We start from the raw sequence: 24,123 nt of genomic DNA on the forward strand, positions 1-24,123 counted from the left end.
CCATTATGGAAGCCAAAAGGTGTAACCAATCAAGAATGTAATTTTATATTCTGAATTGGTCAATCCGAAGCCAAAAAAGGGTGCAGGAAGCAATTTTTTGCTACGGGAAGCAACAACTCTTTAACAATGTCAATATTTTCTTAGTATTGTTATCGGTTTACAATTTTCATTATACTTGGAACTTTCATGTATCTTGTGGTATTCTTGGTCAGCACAAAGTTGTGGGTTACCTGAAACATGGGTAGAATGGAAGAGAAATCATGGTGAATTTTAGCATAGGGATGGTCACATAAATGTTGGTAAAGATCAAGTAGGGCAACCAAAGTCAAACACAAGTAGTTTATGGCAAAAACTTTTTGCATGAAGCAAATAAAGTGGAAGTGTAGAAAACAACAATTGCAACTTATTGGTCATTTGTGGTGGTCCAAAATGTCAAAAGCTCAAGTCAAATAGATTTACAATTATTGTAGAAGCAAATAACACAAGAAGAAGGTTGAATTGTGTTTTTAAAAATTTTAAACTCTTTCTAACAGGAAACCATGTTTATCGTCTGATATAGATAAACTTAAATCAAATAGAGAATGTTTTGATACATGCTTTATCAGAAGATGAGAAAAACAATTTTCTTTGTGAAACAAAACAAGACATAAGATCTTAAAACAAATTCAAACTTTTTGTCAGTTAAAGAAATAAAGGAAGCATGCAGAGAATTATATTGATTCGTCTCAAAACCGAGACTATGTCCAATTCTTGATGACCCACCAAGTTTTTACTAACTTATCAAAATTATAAGTATTTTTCACTACTATTTCAGGCTCCTACACATGCAAGCTTGATTTGAACCCAATATTCTTTGTCCTACCAAGTCACTACTGACTCTAAACAAATTAACAAGATTTGTTGGAAGTTTGCACACTAAATTGTGATAGTCATATAGACAGATAAATCACTCAACACTTTTAGTCTTTTCTCTCAAAGTATACAAAGTGTTTTGAAAGCTTAGTGTATATACAAATATTTACAAAAAGCTTTACAAGAAAGAATGAAAGAATATGTTTGTGTAGATGATTTGTATATTATTTTTTTAAAGCTTCTTCTATTTATAACATTCATCTCCAAGTATTTGTTCTCTCACAATGGTTGCGTTCTTCACTCTGTTCTTCATCTAAAGTCTTAAGTCCATTGGAGCATTAAATTTATATTCATTCTTTATGCAAAGTCCATGCTGATATGCTAATGTGTCTTGTACTTCAACAACAAAGTCACTTTTTTTTTCATCATAGCAGGTCTGCAACAAAAAAGGGCACCTTTGATGAGGTTCAACGTCTTCCAGATTATGGACTTTGGATGATATGCGAAATCGTTTTATGAATGTATTGTCTGAAAATACATACGCAGAGATATAAATCATAATCTAATAGCATATTAGACACAATTTTTATTATTTAAATTTATTTGCATGTAATCAAAATAATTAAGCGGTACAATTGATCTCTAGGACATAAATATCTTTTGACTTAACAATTATAAAAAAAAAATTAATAGTAGTTTATTATGAATTTTATGCTTGCAATAGTTTAGGATTATGAGTACTTTTATGGACCACTAAGGATTTTAGGCTACTTTATACATCTTGGGTTCTAGTTAAGGCCCATGTTGAGTTAAGTTATTTTCTTCCCATATTAAGACACGAAAAATATTAATTTTATAGATTAATCATTATTTATCTATATGTATATAAAAACTACTTAGTTGTTATCACATGTCAACGGTCAAACAATTCTTTATTTTTTTAATTTTTTATTCTCTTTTTTTTTGTCACTTAAAAATATGTGCATTTGCACGGGATTCACTCCTAGTGATATATAAACCTCAAAGTGAGTTATATTGACATATAAGTTATTTTACAAGCAAAATGCGGGATCAACAAAACAAAATTACTTGTGTGTCACTGAAAGCGAGTTAGTATTTATTATTTAACAATAAAAATATATCAGATATATAAATTATTTAAATATTATTCTTCTTAATAGGATTGATACAAATGACATCAACAAAAAATTGGTTTCACCAGTCCAATCTTTTAGATTCGTAGAGCGGTGTTGTATTTCTCATAGGAAAAAGAAAGTAAATATGTAAAATAAATAGGAGAGATTTTTTTTTCAAGAAGTCATAATTAATTGGATACTTAAAAATTAGTTGAAAAGATATAATTAATAAGGCTTAATTTCTGTAAGTTTGCACAACAGAAAAATTCATAATAAAATTTTAAATAATTTTTATTCAGAAATTTGTAAATATAAGTTAGAATAATATAATATATTGAACATATAAATGTATTTAAATATCTGTCATTGTTTAAATATATTTTCTAAAATATTTATACATTTTTTTACTGTAAAATGCTTATCTCATTTCATTAAAATTCACTGCAAAAATATAATTAGGAATGCTATGATAAAAATGTGGACCAGCAAAGAATCTAGATGTCCGTGCTAATAAGTGATATTTATTAATATAATTTTTGGATAATTAAAAATAAAAGAAAACTGTACTAAAATTATAATAGTATAAAAAAGCTATAAATATTATAAGACATGATTTATCATCAATACATATAATAAAAATGATACTTACTTTAGGTTTCTACTTTTTAGACATATTTACTCTTTACCTATTATAAATTATCCATCAACAACTATTCCATAAAAAAAAAATATTTCACATCATAACGGTTATTTACTTTAGTCATTTTTTATTTACTAAAAAGTAACAATACTGAAAATACAAGCACATCCGTGCTTATTTTCTCTCCGGCACTAATAAATAAAAGGTAAATGTTAACATGGCTTGGCCATTAGTTAACAAACTAAAAGTGAAAATATTTTTATTAAGATATGTGAAATTATTTTATTTATGATTTTTTACATTATCCTATAATTTCTATAATAAATATATATATTTTAAATTCTTAACGAGTATTTGAAAAATATTGATTGCCAAGATCTTAAATAAACTAAAAATACATGGAATAAAGTTTTATTAAATTTCGTGATATGAGTGTAATTTGCTTTATTTTAAAAAGTACTACGTACAAAACCGAGTCAATAAATAAATAAACCAAAAGCAAATGGCTTTTCACTTTCAATTAATTAAACTAGTAGTACTAATTTCAAAGTTCAAACACGAGCATGAGTTGGTATTGTATTGTCTTGTGTCCCACAAGACCGTACCAAAAGCATTACAATAATCTTTCTTCGCTGCAAGGACGGCGGTACATGATACCACTATTGATGCAGGGGCGGCTATGCGTGTTCCCCGCTAGGTATCAAATCCGCCACGTGTCACCATCCAAACGCCACCATCATTTTCCGCCGTTCGATCCGCACCGAGTGCAACCCAAACCGAAAAAACTCTTCAAAAATTAACAAAAAGTTTTAAATATTTCTTACTACTATAATTACACTTACTTTCTAATTTTTACATCATTACACCTTAAAGATAACTATCAAAAGTTTACACAATTCACGTACTTATTTTTCATTTTTTTATCCCTTAATATTAATTAATTTGTTGGTTTTTTTCTGTAAAATGTTAAGAATATTCAACTCACAACCTTATTAGAAGTTAAGATGATAGATGATTGTAGAAAATTGAGGTTGGTGAACGGTAGAATGAACGATGATAAACAACATTAACATAATTTTATGAAAATCAACAAATTCAATAGATAAATATAATTACAACAATTAAATTAAGAAAATAATAACCAATATCTTAAGCCATTAGTTAAGAAATTAAAAAAAATTAGAGTATTGTTAATTAGTCACCTTAATTTTTTAAATATAGACTTATCTACAGTTTTGTTCTTTATAATTTAATATTTTTTATTTTTGTCTAAAAAATCATTTTAGTTTATGTAAAATATGTTTGTTTATTTTTTATTGTTAAAGTATTTTAGATAATATTTTAATTGATAAAAAATGTACGTTGAACACTTAAAAATATTATTTAAAATATTTTGAATATGAAAAATAAAATACATATTTTATAAGGATTAAAATAACAATATTAAATTATAAAATTAAAAAATATTTTAAAATCTAAATTAAGTATCAAATTAAAAAGCAAGCGCAGCCAGTGAAAAAAATATATTTAAATCTAAAAAAAATAAAAATTCACTGGTTTATCGAATTCTTTCGGTTGGATCCGAATAGCAACAATCCACACCACAAACACGCGGATCCGTCTAACGCGGCGAAGTGGCGGAGCGTGCCGACAAATGTATGGGGGAAGCATCCCCAAACTGCCGTCATGTTTCTTTTATATGTAGCCGTCACTAATAAAAATTATCCTATTTGATATACATAATTTAGTGGACAATTTTATTTTTAAGTTACATTTTAAATTTTAAATTTTTCTTTTAATTTTCATTAATTTTTTACTATTTTTAAATTTTAAATTTTTTATTATTTAAAAAATTTAAAGAAGTCACTATTAATAAAAAAATAAAAACACAGGGACGCAGCTGTTTTAACCGCCGTTAAAGGCTACGCCGCCTCCGTAGGTCTTGTCCGTTCTACTACGCGTCGCGCTCGCGAAGGGAGCACGTGGCCATGTTTTCTCCAGCTTTAGTGGCTGGCGGGACCCACATGATTGGGGCGGCGCGGGTGCTTGTGTTGTGGCACAGTACAGTGCAGTCAAATTTTGAAAAGCCGAATATTACATATGGGTTTGTTTGGACTTTGGAGATTGGAATTGGATAGAGCCATACATAGAAAAAGGTTTCTCCGAACCGCATTGTTTCGTGAACAACTGAACATGCATGTGCTGGCGCGCCGGTAAAGTGGCAGATTGGAATATCAAAGATCAATATGAAATTAACAAAATTTGGAAACAGATAGTCCATTGATCTAAAGTAGGAAAACAACAATACTAGTATATCACACGTTCTTGGTTTGAATCTTCATTTATCTTTTTAAGATGAGGAAAATAACAACACTTGAAATATCTTTTTTATTTTCTTCCACAATTTTGCTAACCAAAAATTTGAAAATAGACCAATGTGTTTATCTGTTTGCATTTTTTTTTTTTTTGGTAATATTGATGACACTGTAAATGTTGAAACAAAATTATTCAAAAAATATTAAGAAATTTTAAAAAAGTATCTCAAATATGGGAAAGGATAATATATTTTATTGAGTTGGTGAGTGAGACGTTGAGATCGAGTGTGTGATGGTAATACTGGAGTGGTTTACAAAATTAGTTTTAAAAAAATGTAAATCAAAATGATTTTAAAAAGACAATTGCCATGGTGATTCTCTCTCTTCTATTTTTCTTAAATTAAGTACTCCTATTTATTTTTTCTTTTTTTCTCCTTATTCCTTACCAGTTTCTTTCCTTCTTGGCCCCATTATACTTTTTGAAAGAAATTAAAACAAATAACAACAATCTTTATGTTATCTCATGGGTAAGTATACCAAATCATATAAGTGATAAAATAAAAAAAATTTAAGTATCATTTTACAAGAAACTTATGTAATATTAAACAAGTTTCACGTGATCACTAACTAAGCTAATTATCACAAAAAACAATAAAACACAAACTTTCGTAGTTGATTTTGTAGAGCTTGCTAAATCGGAACAAGTATATGAACAAAGTTAAAAATAATCTTGTGCGGTTTTGTGGTTAAAGCAAAGATGAAAATAAAATGGGATCCAAGGATGATGAATTGTCGGAGTTGAATTTAACCAAACTTCATTCTTCTACTAGAAGTATAAAATTCAACTTAAATTTCGATATTAATATCGGTGATATAATATTTTTAGTCCTAATTCCTTAATCATGTGTTTGCAACGAAAATTTTCAAAATTCTAAAGAATTTGAAATATCAGATAGATTTAAAGTATTCTTATTTAAAATTTTTTGACTTTGTAAATAATTTGTTTCGATAAATCAATCAATTCAATTTTTTTTTAAAATTCTTACTTTGGATAGGACAATTCAATTTCTTCAAATGTAAAATTTTATTTTTAAATTCATATTTAAATATTAAAATTTAATGAAACTAATATTGACTATTTATTTAAATATTTAATAATTAAAAATAATCTTAAATATTTAACAATTCAAAATTAATTTAAATGTTAGATAATATTTACAATAAATTTAAATATTTAATAATTCAAAAAAAATATTAGATAATATTTTAAAATTATTGAATATTACTTAATTTTTTTATTAAATCTTTGACAAAAAATACTAAATTTTTTTCAAGAATAGGAAGATTAAGTACAAATTTATTTTCTTAAAGTATGACAAAAGAGAGACTTACTTTTTATTATATTCATCCTTCAAAATAAAAATCATATATTACTTTTATGAACCACAACCAAACATGTCCGTCATAGTAGATTCAATTGAGATCCATACTTTATAAAAAGAGATATCATCATTGGCAAGGGTTTTGATATAATTGTATATTAATAACAAATTAAAATTTTCATAACACATTACATATCATTCAACAATGTAAATAGAAGTCATATTGTTAAAATAAGCATGACATGCGTGAAGTACAAATTAAAACAAAACAAACTTAGTTCAACACGACAGTTTTGAAAGATATATTTAGTCATAGACTCAGATACTCAAGTATCAGGTATATACTAGAACGTCATTGATAACATTGCATATGACAAACCATCTGGATTAATATACACAATTACACACAACAAAATAAGTGAGAGTGACATATATTTGGAAAAAAAATGCTAGTTACACCACAAAATGTGGTTTAATTAACTAGCATGAGAAGCAAAACCATAAAAGACACTCGACCAACTATTACATTAATTATAAGCATCAAGATACTCAACACATAAAAAAATAAAAACAAGTTCATAAAAAATCTTTAATGACAGCCATCAGCCCATCACACAAACTTTAGAATCAAGATTATATTGCCACAACTATAAATACATATACCAAAACATAACTATCTCACACAAACTATAATAAAAATCATTATTGTCTTACAAGCAGTATTTCCAGGCAATATAAAACGTAGAAGCAAATCAAAGTTTGGAGTGAAACATAGAAGCATACAAGGTGTGGAACCTAATCAATCCAACATAATGAGGAAAACAAAACAAGATAGTAAAATAGAATAGAAAAATACAAGTTACTCACCAAGTTTCAAGTTGTAAAAATACATGTTATAACATAATCCTCTTTTTGTTCAATTGGAAGTACTATCACAATAGCTAACTATTTTGGAAGGTTTGCTAACCATTTAATAGTTTTAGCCCAATGTTATTTATTAAGGTGTGGTATCAAAGCCATCTCATCTAGAACTTCTTAAATATCATTTTCATCAGCCTTTTTATCATATGCTTGAGTCAATCGATCAAAAAACTCAGTCACATGTTTCATCGAAGCAACTATTCCATCTTTTTCTCCAATCTTCCTCCTTTGAGATTGTACGCTAGTTTAACTTAAAGATTGTCCCCTTCTTTTTGAACCATAGTCCAATTCCTCTAAATCTATAGAAACATTGGCATCCTCTAAACCCATCAATTCCACTTCATTTTCTCTTGTGCTCATGACTTCATCGACATCCATAACAATTTCAACTCCACGATCGGTGGTTCTATCTTTAGCACACAATTCTACTATATCATCCCAATTTGAAATTGCCTTGAATAAAAAATTTCTAGCCTTTTTATGTGAGTTGAAAATAAAATAAAAAATTCAATAATAGCACCAATTAAATATTATATAGAATACTACTTACACTAACAAAATAGTAATATAAAATACTAGTTACTCTAATTAACATACTCCTTCCATGCATTTTCATCACCAATAGTAATTGTGTATTTGGGTGTTATATCAATCAAATCCACTATGATTAAGGATATCACTCATAACTCCATACCATGATCTCCAAAGTTTGATCCGATTTTTAACGTTCTCCCAAGTGACTTGGACTTTGAAATTAGTAGATAATTATGTAGCTGCAATATTGTATGCTACCCTTTTCCAAGCTTTGTCGCTCTTATTGCCCAAATTTCTTTTATCTCCTACTACCTCAGCCAACACACATTTCATCTCCAAATTCCATGTAAAATAACTTCTTGTTTCCTTATTTTGTTCTGACGTCTTTCTTCTCCCCTTGATGTTTCCTTTGGATGGCTCCATTGAAGTTAATACCACCTATTAACGTGCACATAACAAATATCACATATAACACACACTATTAACTTGATTAACTTGCACATAACAGATATCGCATACAATACACACTATTAACTTGATTAACCTGCACATAACAAATATCACATACAATACGCAATTATAGATTGTATAAATAAATATTTTTTTCCAAAGAAACACATGACAGTCACCAAAAGTTTTTCTTAAAGTAGTAAATTACAGTGTCTAATTAAACCAAGTACATAAAAGTTTCTCTTCAATAACAAATTAAATAAACAAATACTCCCTAAGCAAAATTTTTCTAACTTGATAATTAGCAAACATATTCATTGCCAATGTATCTCAAAATCAATCAAGCAAAAATTCTTTGATTTTTCTACAAGATAAATTGAGTATTATTGAACAAAGCAACAATAAGGTATTCGTTCACAAAAATTTACTATATGAAAGTTTTAGATGAAAAGTTGAGGATTTAATACCTATATTATACAAAATAGACAATTTGACATTTGGTCCAAAGAAAGCCCCAACTTGAGGGAGCACATGAAAACATCCTCTCTAAAATCATAAAATGTATTTCAATAGAACAAGCTAAAAAGCAAGGCATTCCCTCTAGCATATCAACTATGTCGAACCAAATCAAAGAGAAATACAAAACACATCAAAGACTCAAAGTATGGTGCACCTACAAACTAAACAAAAGGAATGCAATTTTAAAAGGAAGTCACGTGAGAGATTTCCCTTTGAAGACAATTGGAGCAGCAATTGCAGCAAAAATGTGAAAGAGAATGTGTACCTGCTGGGAAAGAATGGAAAAAAAAGGATAAGAGCACTTAATAAAGTTAGCAAAAAATTAATGTGCGCAAGTAGAGAGTATGTAAAACTTACCCCATAAGACAAGTATATATTATTTTACTTCTTTCAAGATTACAAACACAAACATTGACATTCATAATATACAACTCTTCCATCAGAACACATGCATAGCAAATTAATTACCAATCAACACTTGACTTTTATTTTAGTTTAATTTGAAACAATAGTTATTTTGATGTAACTTATTAGTATTTTTAAAATAGGTTATACCAAAAATACAATTAATTACAGTTGGAAGTTCAAGGTTTGAAGCTAGCTAGAGGTATTTATAAAAGTCCATTTCAGTGAATTTTTTTAAAATATAAGACTTTTAAAATAGTATTCAAGTTTTTGTCAATCATTGCTTGGTGAGTATTTTGTGAAATTTAAGAACAATCAAGTCTATCAAGTCTTTCAAGTAACAAACAAAGTCTTCTTACAAAACTACATTGATATCACAAAATCAATGACAATACCAAGTCTATCAAGTCTTATTATCTTCACATTTAAGAACAATTTTTTTCATAAAACTCAAGTACAAGCAATTATTTAAAGTACAAGCCATTTAATATCATCATTAAGCATAAACCATCAATTATTTTTATCTTCCTCTTTCATGCATGTTCACAAACACATGGTGCTCACCACCTAGCTCAACCCCAAATAGAAATAGAACCAAGGCCCTCTCCCACAACCACAACAGTGGAAACAAATTTATTTAAATTTCAGATCCAAATAACACGATACAATGAGAACAAAGCACAAATCGCAAATTAATGAAATAAAAACTAAAACCCTAAATAGTGGAGATAAGAAACCAATCTTGTATGAAGAGAGTGTGCTGTTTGAATCAAGAACAAAGGTTGTAGCCACTGTTAGAGTGTGCAATCTAAACGAAGGTCATCGCCGCCATGAGAGGGTGAGAATTAGGATTGCGGTTGTCGCAAGGGAGAGCATGCAGGTAGAGAGGAATGAGCAAGAGTGAGTGAGTGTGGGTTGAGAGTGACAAGCAAGACCAAGCGTAAAGAACAAAAAGGGAGCACTGAGTCGCAGAGAAATTGAAATTCTCTAATTTTTGTGAGAATTTCAATTTTTTTGTTTTGTGTTGATTAAAATTCTTTGTTAAAATGACATAAATTCAATTTCCCTTTAAATTATTTATCCAAATGTGAAATTTCAACTTCAAGTATTTCAATTACTCAGTTAAATGTCACCATCCAAACACATGGTAAGTGAAAAGAGTCCAAGTTCCTAACCAATCTCTTGCATGATTAACAAAGAAACTTGCTTTAAGCTCTATGACCCAAAGATAATCGACAAACCAAGTGTTATTCGTAGCTACAAGATTGATCGGGCATTTTACCACAATTCAAGATAAAGAAGGTATTCTCCAATAACAATCTCATCCTAAGAACAAGCTATGAAAGTATTTTCCAATAACAAACCATATCAAGCATTAGGTATGGAAGTAAAACACTTAACATTAAAAAAAATAAGAGAAGTGCATACATATATTTCATAAAAATGCACATAAGAGTAAGGTTTGGTTACATCTAACCCCAACATGAAAGGATTTGCCCACCCATGGATAGTTGCAAAATACGAGAAAGATGGAAGAAAATGCAGATAACATAGCATTCGAGCCATGAGAGAACCTCCTACACTCAAAGGAAGATAGTTTCCTCAAAATTGGTTCTACAATTAGGTAACAAAGCAATTATCACTTTGTCCTTTGTCGTCTTGCAATTTTTCACCTTTAGATGGAATGCAATCTAACATTAAAGGGTTACACATTTCCAGGAATGGCGAATCCTACAGATAATTGACCGTTGGCAACATTGACTCATCAACACCTCTAACATATGAGACATGAGGAGGACAAGAAAAGGCACATGTTGCTCCATTGGTCTATCAACCTCAAAAACCCATCATTCCTCAATAACCACCATCCAAGTCCATTTTGTCAACATGTTATCGAGGTTTGTCATCTTCGATGAACAACATAATGGGTTTATTGTGTGTGTTGTTGTTCATGTCGTTTTCTATTAAAAAAATAAGAAATATTATATGGGGAGTGTTATTTTTTGTGTGTGCCCAATATCACTTGGTTGAAAGTCAGATTAATTTTTGGAGATATGAACTTTCATTTAAGTGATTGACCTAAAAAAGATATTATAGAAAAGAAACAAAAAAAGATTATAAGAAAGAACAAATTAGTTATGTTGGATCAAGTGGCCTCGGAATAATTAAGAAGGGGGGTTGAATTAATTATTAATGTGCCTTGACTAATTAAAATTTATCTTTCTTAATGTTACTAGATTCAATTATGCTTTACTACTAAATTATGAGAAAGTAAAGAACAAAAACAATAACTTACACAAAAGTAAAGCGGAAATAAAAAGTACACAACGGAAATTAAAGAGTGTAGGGAAGAAGAAGACAAACACAAGATTTATACTGGTTCGGCCACAATTCGTGTCTACATCCAGTCCCCAAGCAACCAACGGTTCTTGAGATTTCTTTCAACCTTGTAAAATCCTTTACAAGCCAAAGATCCACAAGGGATGTACCCTCCCTTGTTCTCTTTGAACAACCAAGTGGATGTACCCTCCACTTGAACTGATCCACAAGAGATGTACCCTCTCTTGTTCTCAGTACAACAACCCAAGTAGATGTATCTTCTACTTGTACCACAAAAGATGTATCCTCCAATGTGTTAAGACAAAGAATTCTCAGGCGGTTAGTCCTTTGAAATCTTTTGTTTAAGGGGAAGGGAAGAATCAAAAGAATTCTCAGGCGGTTAGTCCTTTGAATTCTCTTGGAAAGAGAAAAGGGAGACACAAAAGAATTCAGGTGATTAGTCCTTCTATTCTTTTTCCAAATGGAGAAGTGAATGAAAAAGAAGAATAACACAAGTTTTTGAACAATGAACTTTTCTTGAAAGAGAAAGTATTGAACAAAAACTCTTAGAAAGAAGTTGAGAAATGAATCAGAAATTTATGTAAAGAACTTGTTATAAAATTCATGCCATGGTCACATATTTATAATCTTTTGATGACTCAAGTTAAAGTTTGTGACTCTTGGAAATTTCTTTAAAACTAATCACCTTTTAAAAATTGTGACTCTTTTGAAACTAATCACTTAAAAAGTTGTGACTTTTGAAAAAATCTTCAGAAACAAGTCACTTTAAGAATTGTGACTTTTAGAAATTTATTTTTCGAAATCAGTCACTGGTAATCGATTACCATCAAAGTGTAATCAATTACACATCAACATATGTGACTCTTCATGTTTAAATTTTGAAAATCAAAACATTTAGAAACTTTGGTAATCGATTACAGGTATTGTGTAATCAATTACACAAGTTTAAAATGATTTGAAAAAGTTTTATCACTAGTTGTAACTCTTGAAATTTGAAATCTAACATTTTAAAACATTGGTAATCAATTACATGATTATGGTAATCGATTACAGCTTTGTAAATCAATTTTGAAAACAATGCTGGCTATTGGTAATCGATTACTACCTTCTGGTAATTAATTATCAGAGAGTAAAACTCTTTGGTAAAAGATTTTGTGAAAAATTATTGTGCTACTCAATGTTTTAAAAAACTTTTTTAGTACTTATCTTGATTGAGTCTTCTCTTGATTCTTGAATCTTGAGTCTTGAATCTTGAATCTTAATTCTTGAAACTTAATTCTTGAATCTTTGGAATTTGCTTAACTCTTGATTCTTTGGCATCATCAAAATAATCTTGGAAGTCATTGCTTCCACAAGTTATTGTTATTTAGAAAACTTATTAATTAATTATTAATTAGACATGTGCAAAATTACAAAAAAATATAAATTTGATGATACTAATTCCTTTTTTTTTATAGAAACTAATTTCCATGTTTAGTAAATTAACAAATATATAACACTTGTAAAATATAATATATTTTTTACATATTAAGTACTTATATTTCTTTCTTCCTATTTTTAGTTGCCCTATTTCTAACCTATTTAATTTTCTTCCTTCCTACTAAGAACACTTTTACTTTTTGAAAGAAAACAAACATGAACAATCTCTATCCTTTGTTGGCTTGCATCTTTTGAATCTTAGATGGAATGTAATCTAACATTTAAGGGTTTCACATTTCTAAGAATGGTGGATCCTTCTATTAACGGACCACTGACAACATCGACTTGTCAACAACCCTAACACATGGTAAATGAGAAGTACCATGAGAAAAGGCACATTATGCTCCATTGGTTTATGAACCTTGAAAACCTATCCTTCCTCCATAACCACCCAGGTCAATTTTGTTAATATGTTGATGAGGTTTGTCATCTTTGGTGAACAACTCATGTGTTTATTTCATGTGTTGTTCATTTTGTTTTCTATTAAATAAACAAGAAAGATTATATGAAAAGTGATACGTTTTTGTGTGTTTAATATATCACCTTATCAAAAGTTAGGGTAATTTTTTAAAATATGAATATTCATTTAAGAGATTGCCTCAAAGAAAGAGGTATTATAAAAAGAAAAAAAAGATTGTAAGAGAATAAATTAGATGTATTTAAAAAACTAATTAATTAATTATTTTAATTAAACACTAATTAGACTTGATTTGCGCAAAATTACACAAGATAGAAAATTTAATGACACTAATTTCCGCTTTTAGTAAATTAATGAATATATAACACACTTGTAAAATATAATAAGTTTGTTAACCTACTAATTTATGTAAAATATAATAATTTCCGTTTTTTTAATTCAAGCATTTAAAAGTACTAATTTTTATTAAAAATTATTTATCACACAAAAAAAATATCCATTGTCAATTTAAAATACTTTACAAAAATTATGTAATAAAATTTAACCACTTTATTACATCATTTTATTCATTAATACAATATAATATAATTTTTTTATTACATATATTTATAATAACACAATATACAGAAATTACTATTTTTTATTCTAAAATTTGAAAACATGTCCCACTCTTTAGCCACATGAAAGGAATAACATGGAATGAAATTGTGAGCACAATAAGTATGCAAGTGAATCTACGTTGAGTACGCAACAAGCGCCCAAAAGGAGCGTAGCTTTTTTAACGCGCACGCACACACTCTTCTCTCTCTCATCCCACCTTTCGCTATAAAAACCCTTCAAACACAGCACCACACCATTGTTTCCATTTTTCAAGCCTACATATACAACACTACTTTCAGTTTTTTCTGTCTCTGAATCTCAAACTCTTCGGAAAGATTAACATTAATGGCTCCAAGGGATATCAATAGATCCAACGTTGTTGTTGTTGCCGGAGTATCCAACCCGACCCATAAAGAGATCCGTTACCGCGGCGTGAGGAAGCGGCCGTGGGGCCGCTACGCCGCCGAGATCCGCGACCCAGGCAAGAAGACACGCGTGTGGCTAGGAACGTTTGACACGGCGGAGGAGGCGGCGCGTGCGTATGACACGGCGGCGCGTGAGTTCCGCGGCACGAAGGCGAAGACCAATTTCCCCACCCACGCGGCGGCGGCGCGTAGTCCCAGCCAGAGCAGCACGCTGGACTCCTCGTCTCCGCCGCCGCTGGACCTTACTCTTGCCGCCCCACTCACCGCCGCGGGCGCGTTGGTTTTCCCGGTGGCGCGTCCCGTGGTGTTCTTCGACGCTTTTGCGCGTGCCGAGGTGCGCGCGTCGTTCGATCTTCCCGTGGCGGGGTTCAGCGACTCGGACTCGTCCTCGGTCGTGGACTACGAGCGGGTCCCACATCGGAAAGTGTTGGATCTTGACCTTAATGTCCCTCCTCCGCCCGAGGTTGCCTGAACCGGCAAAAGATCCGGTTTTAACGCGGCTCGGTTTTTTTCTCTCTATCTGAGAATGATGATTATCAAGTTATCATTGTAGTTGACATGGTGCTAGAGTTTATGTACATAGATTATAATTAACCAAACAAAAAAAAAAAAGCAGGCTTATGTTTTTTCTCTATTCTGCTTTTTTATTTTCTCAATGGAAGAAGGGATTTCTTACCTCATTATTGCCGTTGATGTTAACTTTTATATATATAAAATAGCATTTATATATTAATTATATTCTTTTTTCGTTATATTCTTTGCTGTTTCTGTCTTATAATAGAGCAACGGAGCAGTTTTATCTAGATGCATTTTTCGTCTTTATTAATTGGAATTTTACTTTAATAAGAACCATGACATATGTTATCCTATATTTCTAATATTCGTTTTATCACTATTCACGTTAGTACTATTATTTAGGATATAATATTTTGTCTATTTATTCTCTGGTTAAATTTAGTCTTGGTTGTTACATTTTGAAATTGATAATTTTGGTCATTGTGTTTAATGATATAACAAAATGGAGCCAAGTTCAAGAGTATCTGTCTTGAAATTCCCAAACATAAAAATGGAGATGGAGTTAAGAGTGAAAAATCAATTACATAGAGATTATGATTAAGTTTATTAAGAAAATAAATAAATAAAGTTTATTCCGAAAATAAAGAGATCTATTTTACATATTATCATAGGAGTATTTATATATATTTTTTATTTTTTTAATGATTTTCTTTATTTATTTTCAGTGTCTATGGAGTGTTCATTCCTTATTTTTTGTTACAATCATTAATTATTTCCTCTTAATAATGTACGTAATAAAAGTTTGTAACAAAAAAATAGTGTTATTTAGGATGAAATTCCAATTGAGAACAAAATTGATTTTTCGATCAACCAAATGGAACATTAATTAGACGCAAAAAACATTAATGGATTGGATGAGATCTAGCAGGCATGTCGCCAGCATTGTTGAGCTTTTGATTAAGCCAGCAATTCCCTTAGTTTATTTGTTTTTAATCGATTTATTTATTAATTTCCGAGTGCATGTCTTTCAATTTGTTTTCCCTAATCAGCTAATCCACAGCGTAAAAGCCAAAAATATTTTTTATTTTTGAAAAAATGTGGGTGATGGTGTCACAGTGAGGCCCACTTCTTCTCACGACAAGGTACGGCATTTGAAGAAAATGAAAAGCAAAGAGTGAATGAAAGAAAAAGAAAAAAAGAAAAGAAAAGAAAAGAAGCTTTTGCAGGTTCATGATGGGGAGCGTGGGTTTGAACTTTGAAGGTTCCGAATATTTTTTATTTTTATTTTTGAGCATCATCATATTGGTAAGAATATATGAATATTCTTCTCCGAGATTTATTTCACACCCTTATTTTTAGATCAAAGGCGGTTTGTTGTTTCGTCAACCTCGTGATTTGAGTGCCCTCTTTCCTGTCCCGTTTCGTCGCGGATCTCAATTCTACGGCCACATACACTTTTAACTGAAAAATGAAAGAAAATTAAGAATATATGAATTTGGCATTCCTATTTTTATTAAAAAAAAGAAATTAACATCTAGTATTCGATCCCTCGTATACCATAGTATGTTGAATTTATACTTAGACGCTGACATATGCATACGAAAACTATACATTAGAATAATATTTTTAATGATTTCAAGAGCAATCTTATCACACAAATTTATACCTTTGTTACACTTCGATGATCATAGTTATGCCACTTACATTATAAAATAATTTTATATTACTAATTAATCAGAAATTAACATAAATACGACTTTTAAAAATATAATGTGATTTGTGTTGGTCTAATTACGTAACTGTACATATTATTTTAGATTTTTTGTGCATACTTTATTTTTAACAAATACTATTAATATTTGAGTTTTTTAACAAAAAAAATATTTATCCAAATAATATAATCAAAAAAATATTTACATCAATGATACACTATAACATGTGAGAAATTGATTCCCTTCGAACCGATTTTTCACTTGTTTTATTCTTAAGTCGATTTCTCTATTGTTTTTTTTATACATGTTTAAAAATGGACTTTTGAGGAACTGATTTTATAATTGTTTTTTTTATGTTTTTATGTTATTTCTTTTATTTATTTATTTCTTTTAAAATTGTTTTTTATTTTTTAATGTCTTTAATTTTTTTTCTTTTTTTAATTTTTTGAGTTGTATTATTTGGAGAAATATTTATTTATTTTATATTTTTTTTGTAAAAAACTCTTTTCTTGTAACTCTATATATACTCATCCTTGTTTCATCCATAATTTTCCTTGCTTTCATCCTTCGCAATATTCAGATTATCATCAATCATTAATCTTAATATAATTACTTTCCCCTGAATAGTATCTGTAATGGAAAATTTAAATTAAAGGAAATAAATTGCGTTAAAAGGTATTGCATATTTTTATGTTTCGAACGATCATGTTATAAGAATTAATTATGTTGTAATAAGTAATATTGGTAAAGAATCAATCGTATAATTTATCTAAAAAAAATCAATCGTATAATTAATTTCAGCCAATAGCATTTTAGTTAATTCCAAATATTCTACTTTAATTGTTCTAGCTTTTAAGTTGAATCATAAAACAAAATGTCTCGTTAACTTTTCGAACATAAAAACATTTGGAATGCCCAAATAAAAGTAGAATATTTTGAAAGGAAATATTCAGATGTTATTCTAGAATTTGGTACTAGCTAGGTTAATCCTCAATAAATAATTTATTTTGGCGAATCACAACATTTTCTTTAAACTCAAGATTTTTTTTTGTTGATCAGCTAAAATAGACTCAAGCTTGTAACACATTTAAAGAGGTTTCTCACGTTATTAAAGTCAAATTATATATTGATTGAGTCATCATTTTTCACTTTTTAATTTTTTATGAAAAAACACCATATTGTTCTACTGTAATTTAAAAAAAAATGAATGATAAAATGGTATCCCAAAAATATAAACAATATAATTATCTAAATATTTAAATACCTCATTTAACCTATGTTAATATTAAAGGGGGGAGTAACTTTTTTTTTATAGTTTGAAATATTTTTCTAATTTATTGAGTGAACAAAAATGACAATAGAAACAACTAAAAATCTCCTTTTTTTAATAATCCATATAAAGGGTTAAAGTGCAAGTAAAGAGTTTTTTACACAAAAATAAAAAATAAATATTATCCATATAATACATTAAAAAATACAAAAATAGTTTTAAATGAAATAGAAAACAATAAAAAAATAATAAAAATATATTTCTTTTAAAAAAATTATGAAATTGGAAAATATTACACCATATTTTTTTTAAACGTGTATAAAAAAACATTAGTTAAGAAATCGGATCATGTGAAAATCGATTTCTTAACTATTGTAAAAGAAAGTGAGAAATTAGTTTGGAAAAAATCGATTTTCACTTATTATAATAAAGTGTATGGTTGGACAAGTGACCTCAATAACTTAAAAGGAGAGGAATGAATTAAGTTTCAAAATTTTCATTAACAAATTTTTAACCCCCCTTTAAAATAATAAGCTTAGAATGCAGAAGAAGAACAAGAAGCAATCAATTTAATAATGTTCTTTTAAATGTGCAAGGAAAGGAAAAATTGATTGTAATAAAATAAACAAGATAAGGAAAGAGAGAAATGCAAACTCGATTTATACTGGTTCGACCACTTCCCGTGCTTACGTCCAGTCCTCAAGCAACCCACTTGAGATTTCCACTAACTTTGTAAAAGAACCTTTTTACAACTTCGGAACACCCAACGAATCTCTTTCCCTTGTGTTCATGAAACTCACAATTCAAGAGACAACCAGTCTCTTGATTACAACTTATTTTCTGAGATGAACATAAAAATTTCTCTCTTTTAGAGTGGATAATACAATTTGATGTTCCTAGTTGAACTCTCAATAGATTTACAAGTGTTTGTCCAAGAGTTGTTGAGAGAGCATTTGACAATGAAGTTCTCTTAGAATATCTCTCTCTTACTTTATGAAGTAAGACACACATATATATAGGTCATTATACCTTTTCAAAAATGTTTTGAAGAGATGTGTCTTTTCAAAAAGTTTTTCTCAAATTTTTCACCGGTAATCGATTACAGAAACCTATAATCGATTACACAGTTATATTTTGAAGGGGGTCATGACTTTTCAATTTGAATTTCAAGAGTTCCGTTGCTAGTAATCGATTACACATCAATGGTAATCAATTACACATTCAAAATTCAAATTTCAAACCTTTTTAAGAAGCTGCTTTGCAAACTTGTCTTCTGGTAATCGATTACATTGCCTGGTAATCGATTACTAGAGCCTTGACATGTTGGAAACAATGTGTTTTGAGGAAAAAGCTGATCTTGAATAAATCTTGAAGCAATGCTTGTTTATTGAAGCAATCTTGTCTTAATCTTGAAGCAATGCTTAACCTTTGAATGTTTGTTGAAGTGATCTTGAAAACAACCTTGTTTGATTATTCATTAACATCATCAAAATCATGTATTCATACATTCACAATCTCTCCCTTTTTTATGATAACAATCATTATCAAGTGAATTCTTCTCAGCATCATCAAAACTTGCATTATTCACATTCTTCCCCTTTTTGATAATGAGAATAATTATCAAGCAAATTCTTTTCGGCGTCATCAAAACCTAAAACCTGCATGATTCGCATTCTCCTCCTTTTTGATGATGACAATCATCTATAGGTCAGGAGTAAAAACAAAAGAATATATATCTGTATAGTTTACTCCCCCTTGATTTTGCAATGATTGCTTCTATGAAATAGTTGAAGATTTCATTAAAAAAAATTGTCTCATACATAAAATAGATAAGTCTATCTTATCTTTTATCTATCTCTCCCCCTCTGTCAACATAAAAAATAAATCATGAGTAGAGAGGAGAAAAACATTCAGCAATTTATAATGAATTAAAAGAGTAGAGCATGCCATACCATTCAAAGTATCATTTCTTGGCCCAAAAGAAAATGTTACCGCTTGTTGGAATATATGAGAATCAAATGATATCAAAAGGCCTCAAAACTAACTATTTTGCACTCACAAAAATACATATTCAGTATAAATAATAAAAAACAATCATAAAAAGTAATCAATATTCAACATAACTCTTAAAGACAATCATCAAGGACAATCAAAACTCAATAAAAAGAAATCATCAAAAGTAATCAATCAAAGACAATCAACATAACTCTCAAACACAATCATCCAAGACAATCAAAACTCAATCAAAAATAATAATCAAAAGTAATCAATCAAAGACAGTCAACATAACTCTCAAACACAATCATCCAAGACAATCAAAACTAAATAAAAAACAATCATCAAAACTCAATCAAAAGTTAACAATAATAGGAAAAAAATAATAAAAAATAGACAAACATTAAAATCCTCTTGTTGAATAAATGATCTTTATCACATAATTGATGAATGCTTAATAAACTTGCTTAAGATCATCAATAAGTAAAGCATTTTTTATGGAGGTAGATGAATTCGTACCTATTTTTTCAATTCCAACAATTTTACCTTTGTTTGTTGTCTCTATAGATCACATGTTCACTATTTTTGGAAGAAATATGAATAAACTCTGATGCATCTCCCACCATGTGTTTGGAGTAATCGCTATTAATGTATCAACTTCGCTTTTCTCCACTTTCATAGTTTTTCACCATGAGACCCAGATTTATGATTTTATTTTCTGAATCACTTGAAGAATTTATGTCATTATCTTCCCAAGTGATGTATGCTTTCTTTTCTTTGAAATTCCTCTTGTCGGATTTTTTCATTCTTCTTTTAAAGATAGGATAATCGATTCTCATGTGTCCAGGTTGATCGCATTCATAACATTTTGGGGCTAAGGAGGACTTTTCTCCTTTCTTCTTTGGATTGATGTTTGATTTCCTTTGATTTCTTTTATTTCTCAGAAATTTATTGAATCTCTTCACCAAAAATCTGAAATCATCATCTTCTTCTATTTCAGTCAAGTCCTCTTTGTCACTTTCTTCTTGAATAGAAGATGATGAGGCTCTGAGTACTATTCCTTTCCTTTTTTGTCATTCTCTTCATGTTGATGGAGTCTCATAATTTCCATTTCATGTTCTTGAAGTTTTCCAAAGAGAGTGGCAAGAGATATATTAGTGAGATCTCTTGATTCTGCAATTGCTGTTACTTTTGGTTGTCATTGCCTGCTTAAACATCTCAACACTTTGTTAATGAGATCTTCATTAGAAAATATTTTTCCCAATGATGCAAGATGATTAACTATATGAGTAAATCTCTTATGCATATCTTGTATGGTCTCATATTGATACATTCTAAACAGTTCATATTCATGTGTGGGAGTGTTGATTCTAGATCTCTTGGCATTAGTTGTGCCTTTATGGATTACTTGTAACGTATCCCACATTTCTTTTGCATTTTTACAATTTGAGATTTTAAAATATTCATTCATGCCTAATGCAGAAGTGATTATATTTTTGGCCTTTAAATTGTATTGAACCTTTCTTCTTTCATCATCATCCCATTCTTCTCTAGGTTTTTCTATAGTTGCATTTTCCACTACAATTGTAGGAATGAAGGGACCAAATTCAATGGCTTCCCATATATTTAAATATATGGCTTCAATAAAGATCTGCATTCGGGTTTTCCAATAGTGATAACCCTCGCCATTGAAAACAAGAGGTCTATTAATAGAATTTTCCTCAAGAAATGGAAAGTTAGATGAGACCATAATTATTCTTGAAGTTTTTAAACTTTAAACAAGAATCTTGCTCTGATACCACTTATTGGACAAGTGGCCTTATTAACTTAATAGGGAAGGGGTGAATTAAGTTTCAAAATTCCCACTACCAAACTTTTAACCCCCCCTTTTAAAATGATAGACTTAGAATGCAGAAGAAGAACAAGAAGCAATCAATTTAACAATGTTCTTTTAAATGTGCAAGGAAAAAGTGATTGCAATAAAATAAACGAGATAAGGGAAGAGAGAAATGCAAACTCGATTTATACTGGTTCGGTCACTTCCCGTGCCTACATCCAGTCCTCAAGCAATCCACTTGAGATTTTCCACTAACTTTGTAAAAAACCTTTTTACAACTTCTAAACACCCAAAGAATCCCTTTCCCTTGTGTTCAGGAAACTCACAATTCAAGAGACAACTAGTCTCTTGATTACAACTTACTTTCTGAGATGAACATAAAGATTTCTCTCATTTAGAGTGGATAATACAATTTGATGTTTCTGGATGAACTCTCAATAGATTTATAAGTATTTGCCCAAGAATTATTGAGAGAGCATTTGACAATGAAGTTCTCTTAGAATATCTCTCTCTTACTTTTTGAAGTCAAACACACATATATATAGGCCCTTCGTGCCTTTTCAAAAATGGTTTGAAGAGACATGTTTTTTCAAAAAAAATTTTATGAAATTTTTTACAGGTAATCGATTACAGGTTTTTGGTAATCGATTACACAGTTATGTTTTGAAGGGTTATGACTTTTCAATTTGAATTTCAAGAGTTTCGTTGCTAGTAATCGATTACATATCAATGATAATCGATTACACATCCAAAATTCAAATTTCAAACTCTTTTAAGAAGCTGCTTTGCAAACTTGTCTTTCGGTAATCGATTACACTGCCTGGTAATCAATTACCATAGCCATGACATGTTGGAAACAATGTGTTTTGAGGCAAAAGTTGATCTTGAATAAATCTTGAAGCAATGCTTGTTTGTTGAAGCAACCTTATCTTAATATTGAAGCAATGCTTAACCTTTGAATGTTTATTGAAGTGATCTTGAAAGCAATCCTGTTTAATTATTCATTGACATCATCAAAATCATGTATTCATACATTCACATGTATTATTAGTGTAAATATATTTTGGATTGTATTCATTTTGAAAATATGATAATCTTTATATTTTTTCCGTATATAATTATGTATTATTTATATTGTGTGAATCGTTATATAAATTTATATTTTTTTATCAAATAAGTATTTTAATTATTTATTTAATAAAAAAGTATTTTTCTTAATTATTTTAGTTATTAATTAAATGTTTTTATCTGATATTAATATAATATTATTTTTTAAAACAAATTTATTGATCAAATTGTCCTTATGATTTTTAAAATAAAATTTCAATTTATTATTATTATTATTGTTACATATTGTTTTATTTCTGTCATTAGTAAAATTATATTTTTGTATTTTAAATATACTTTGTAAAAAAAATAAAATTGTATGGTACAAAGTACTTGTTTGTTCTAAGTATGAAAAATATTTATCATATTCACTTTCTCTTCCATCTCATTTTTGTTATATTATTCTTAAATATCTCTATATTTTTATCATATTATTTATCACATTACTTGTTTTTTCTTCCCATTGCATCCTGAAAATGGGTTGTATATATATCATAGCTCTTCATGCATTTATATTCAGATTTACTTTTTACTTTTTTTATTCATCAATTTCTTTTACCCATTTTATTTTTTTACTTGAGAGAAGCCGCCAGCAATGAGATTTAAAAAATGTTTGGTGTATAGAAAAAAATCAATAAAAGTAATAAGTGACGTAATGTAATAAAAGAAATATAAAAAAGTAAACAATCAAACGGACGTCTGGAATTATTCAGATATAAACAAGTCCAAACAACAATTTTATTTTTGAAAATACTCAATATATATTTAGTTTTCTTTTTACTTTTATCTCAACACTTGTTTTTATATATATATATATATATATATATATATATATATATATATATATATATATATATATATATATATATATATATATATATATATATATATATCACTTTTTCTATATATTTTTTTAGAGAAGGTATATTTTTCTTATTTATCTCATATTTCGTCTCCAATTTCGGATGGATATTCTTTTACTTATTTTAGCTTCTCTATTGTTTATTTTTTTTTAAAAAAATCTCTAGAACTTTAACTTCATTTGGGGGAGGCACCGACGGCAAAAAGGGTGTGTAGGTTGTAGTGAGAGCGAATGAAAAGGCATAGGTGAGGGCCCACATGTGCTTCCTTCTTATCAGTGTTGACTATGTATCTCTCTGTCGGAGTTCATGCTGTCTTCACTCTTCACGCTATATTTTCGCTGGCCCCACCTTTCTTTTAGGATTAGGGTTTCCATCTTTTTCAATTCTCCTTTTATTTTCTCTTTTTT

General features: G+C 29.2%; 1 protein-coding gene across 1 annotated transcript; it reads left to right on the plus strand.

Moving 5' to 3' along the window:
• The first annotated feature begins 13,934 nt into the window (after positions 1 to 13,934).
• On the plus strand, positions 13,935 to 15,149 carry LOC100786709 (ethylene-responsive transcription factor 4). The gene has a single exon (XM_003527181.5). It carries the CDS (start codon positions 14,337 to 14,339, stop codon positions 14,886 to 14,888), a length of 552 nt encoding a protein of 183 aa, XP_003527229.1. The 5' UTR covers positions 13,935 to 14,336; the 3' UTR covers positions 14,889 to 15,149.
• The last annotated feature ends 8,974 nt before the right edge of the window (positions 15,150 to 24,123 follow it).

This window comes from Glycine max, chromosome 6 (genome assembly GCF_000004515.6).
Source record: "Glycine max cultivar Williams 82 chromosome 6, Glycine_max_v4.0, whole genome shotgun sequence".
Lineage (NCBI taxonomy): Eukaryota > Viridiplantae > Streptophyta > Magnoliopsida > Fabales > Fabaceae > Glycine > Glycine max.

Coding starts and splice junctions, on each gene's coding strand:
- LOC100786709 (XM_003527181.5), top strand. CDS start 14,337: ATGGCTCCAAGGGATATCAATAGATCCAACGTTGTTGTTGTTGCCGGA.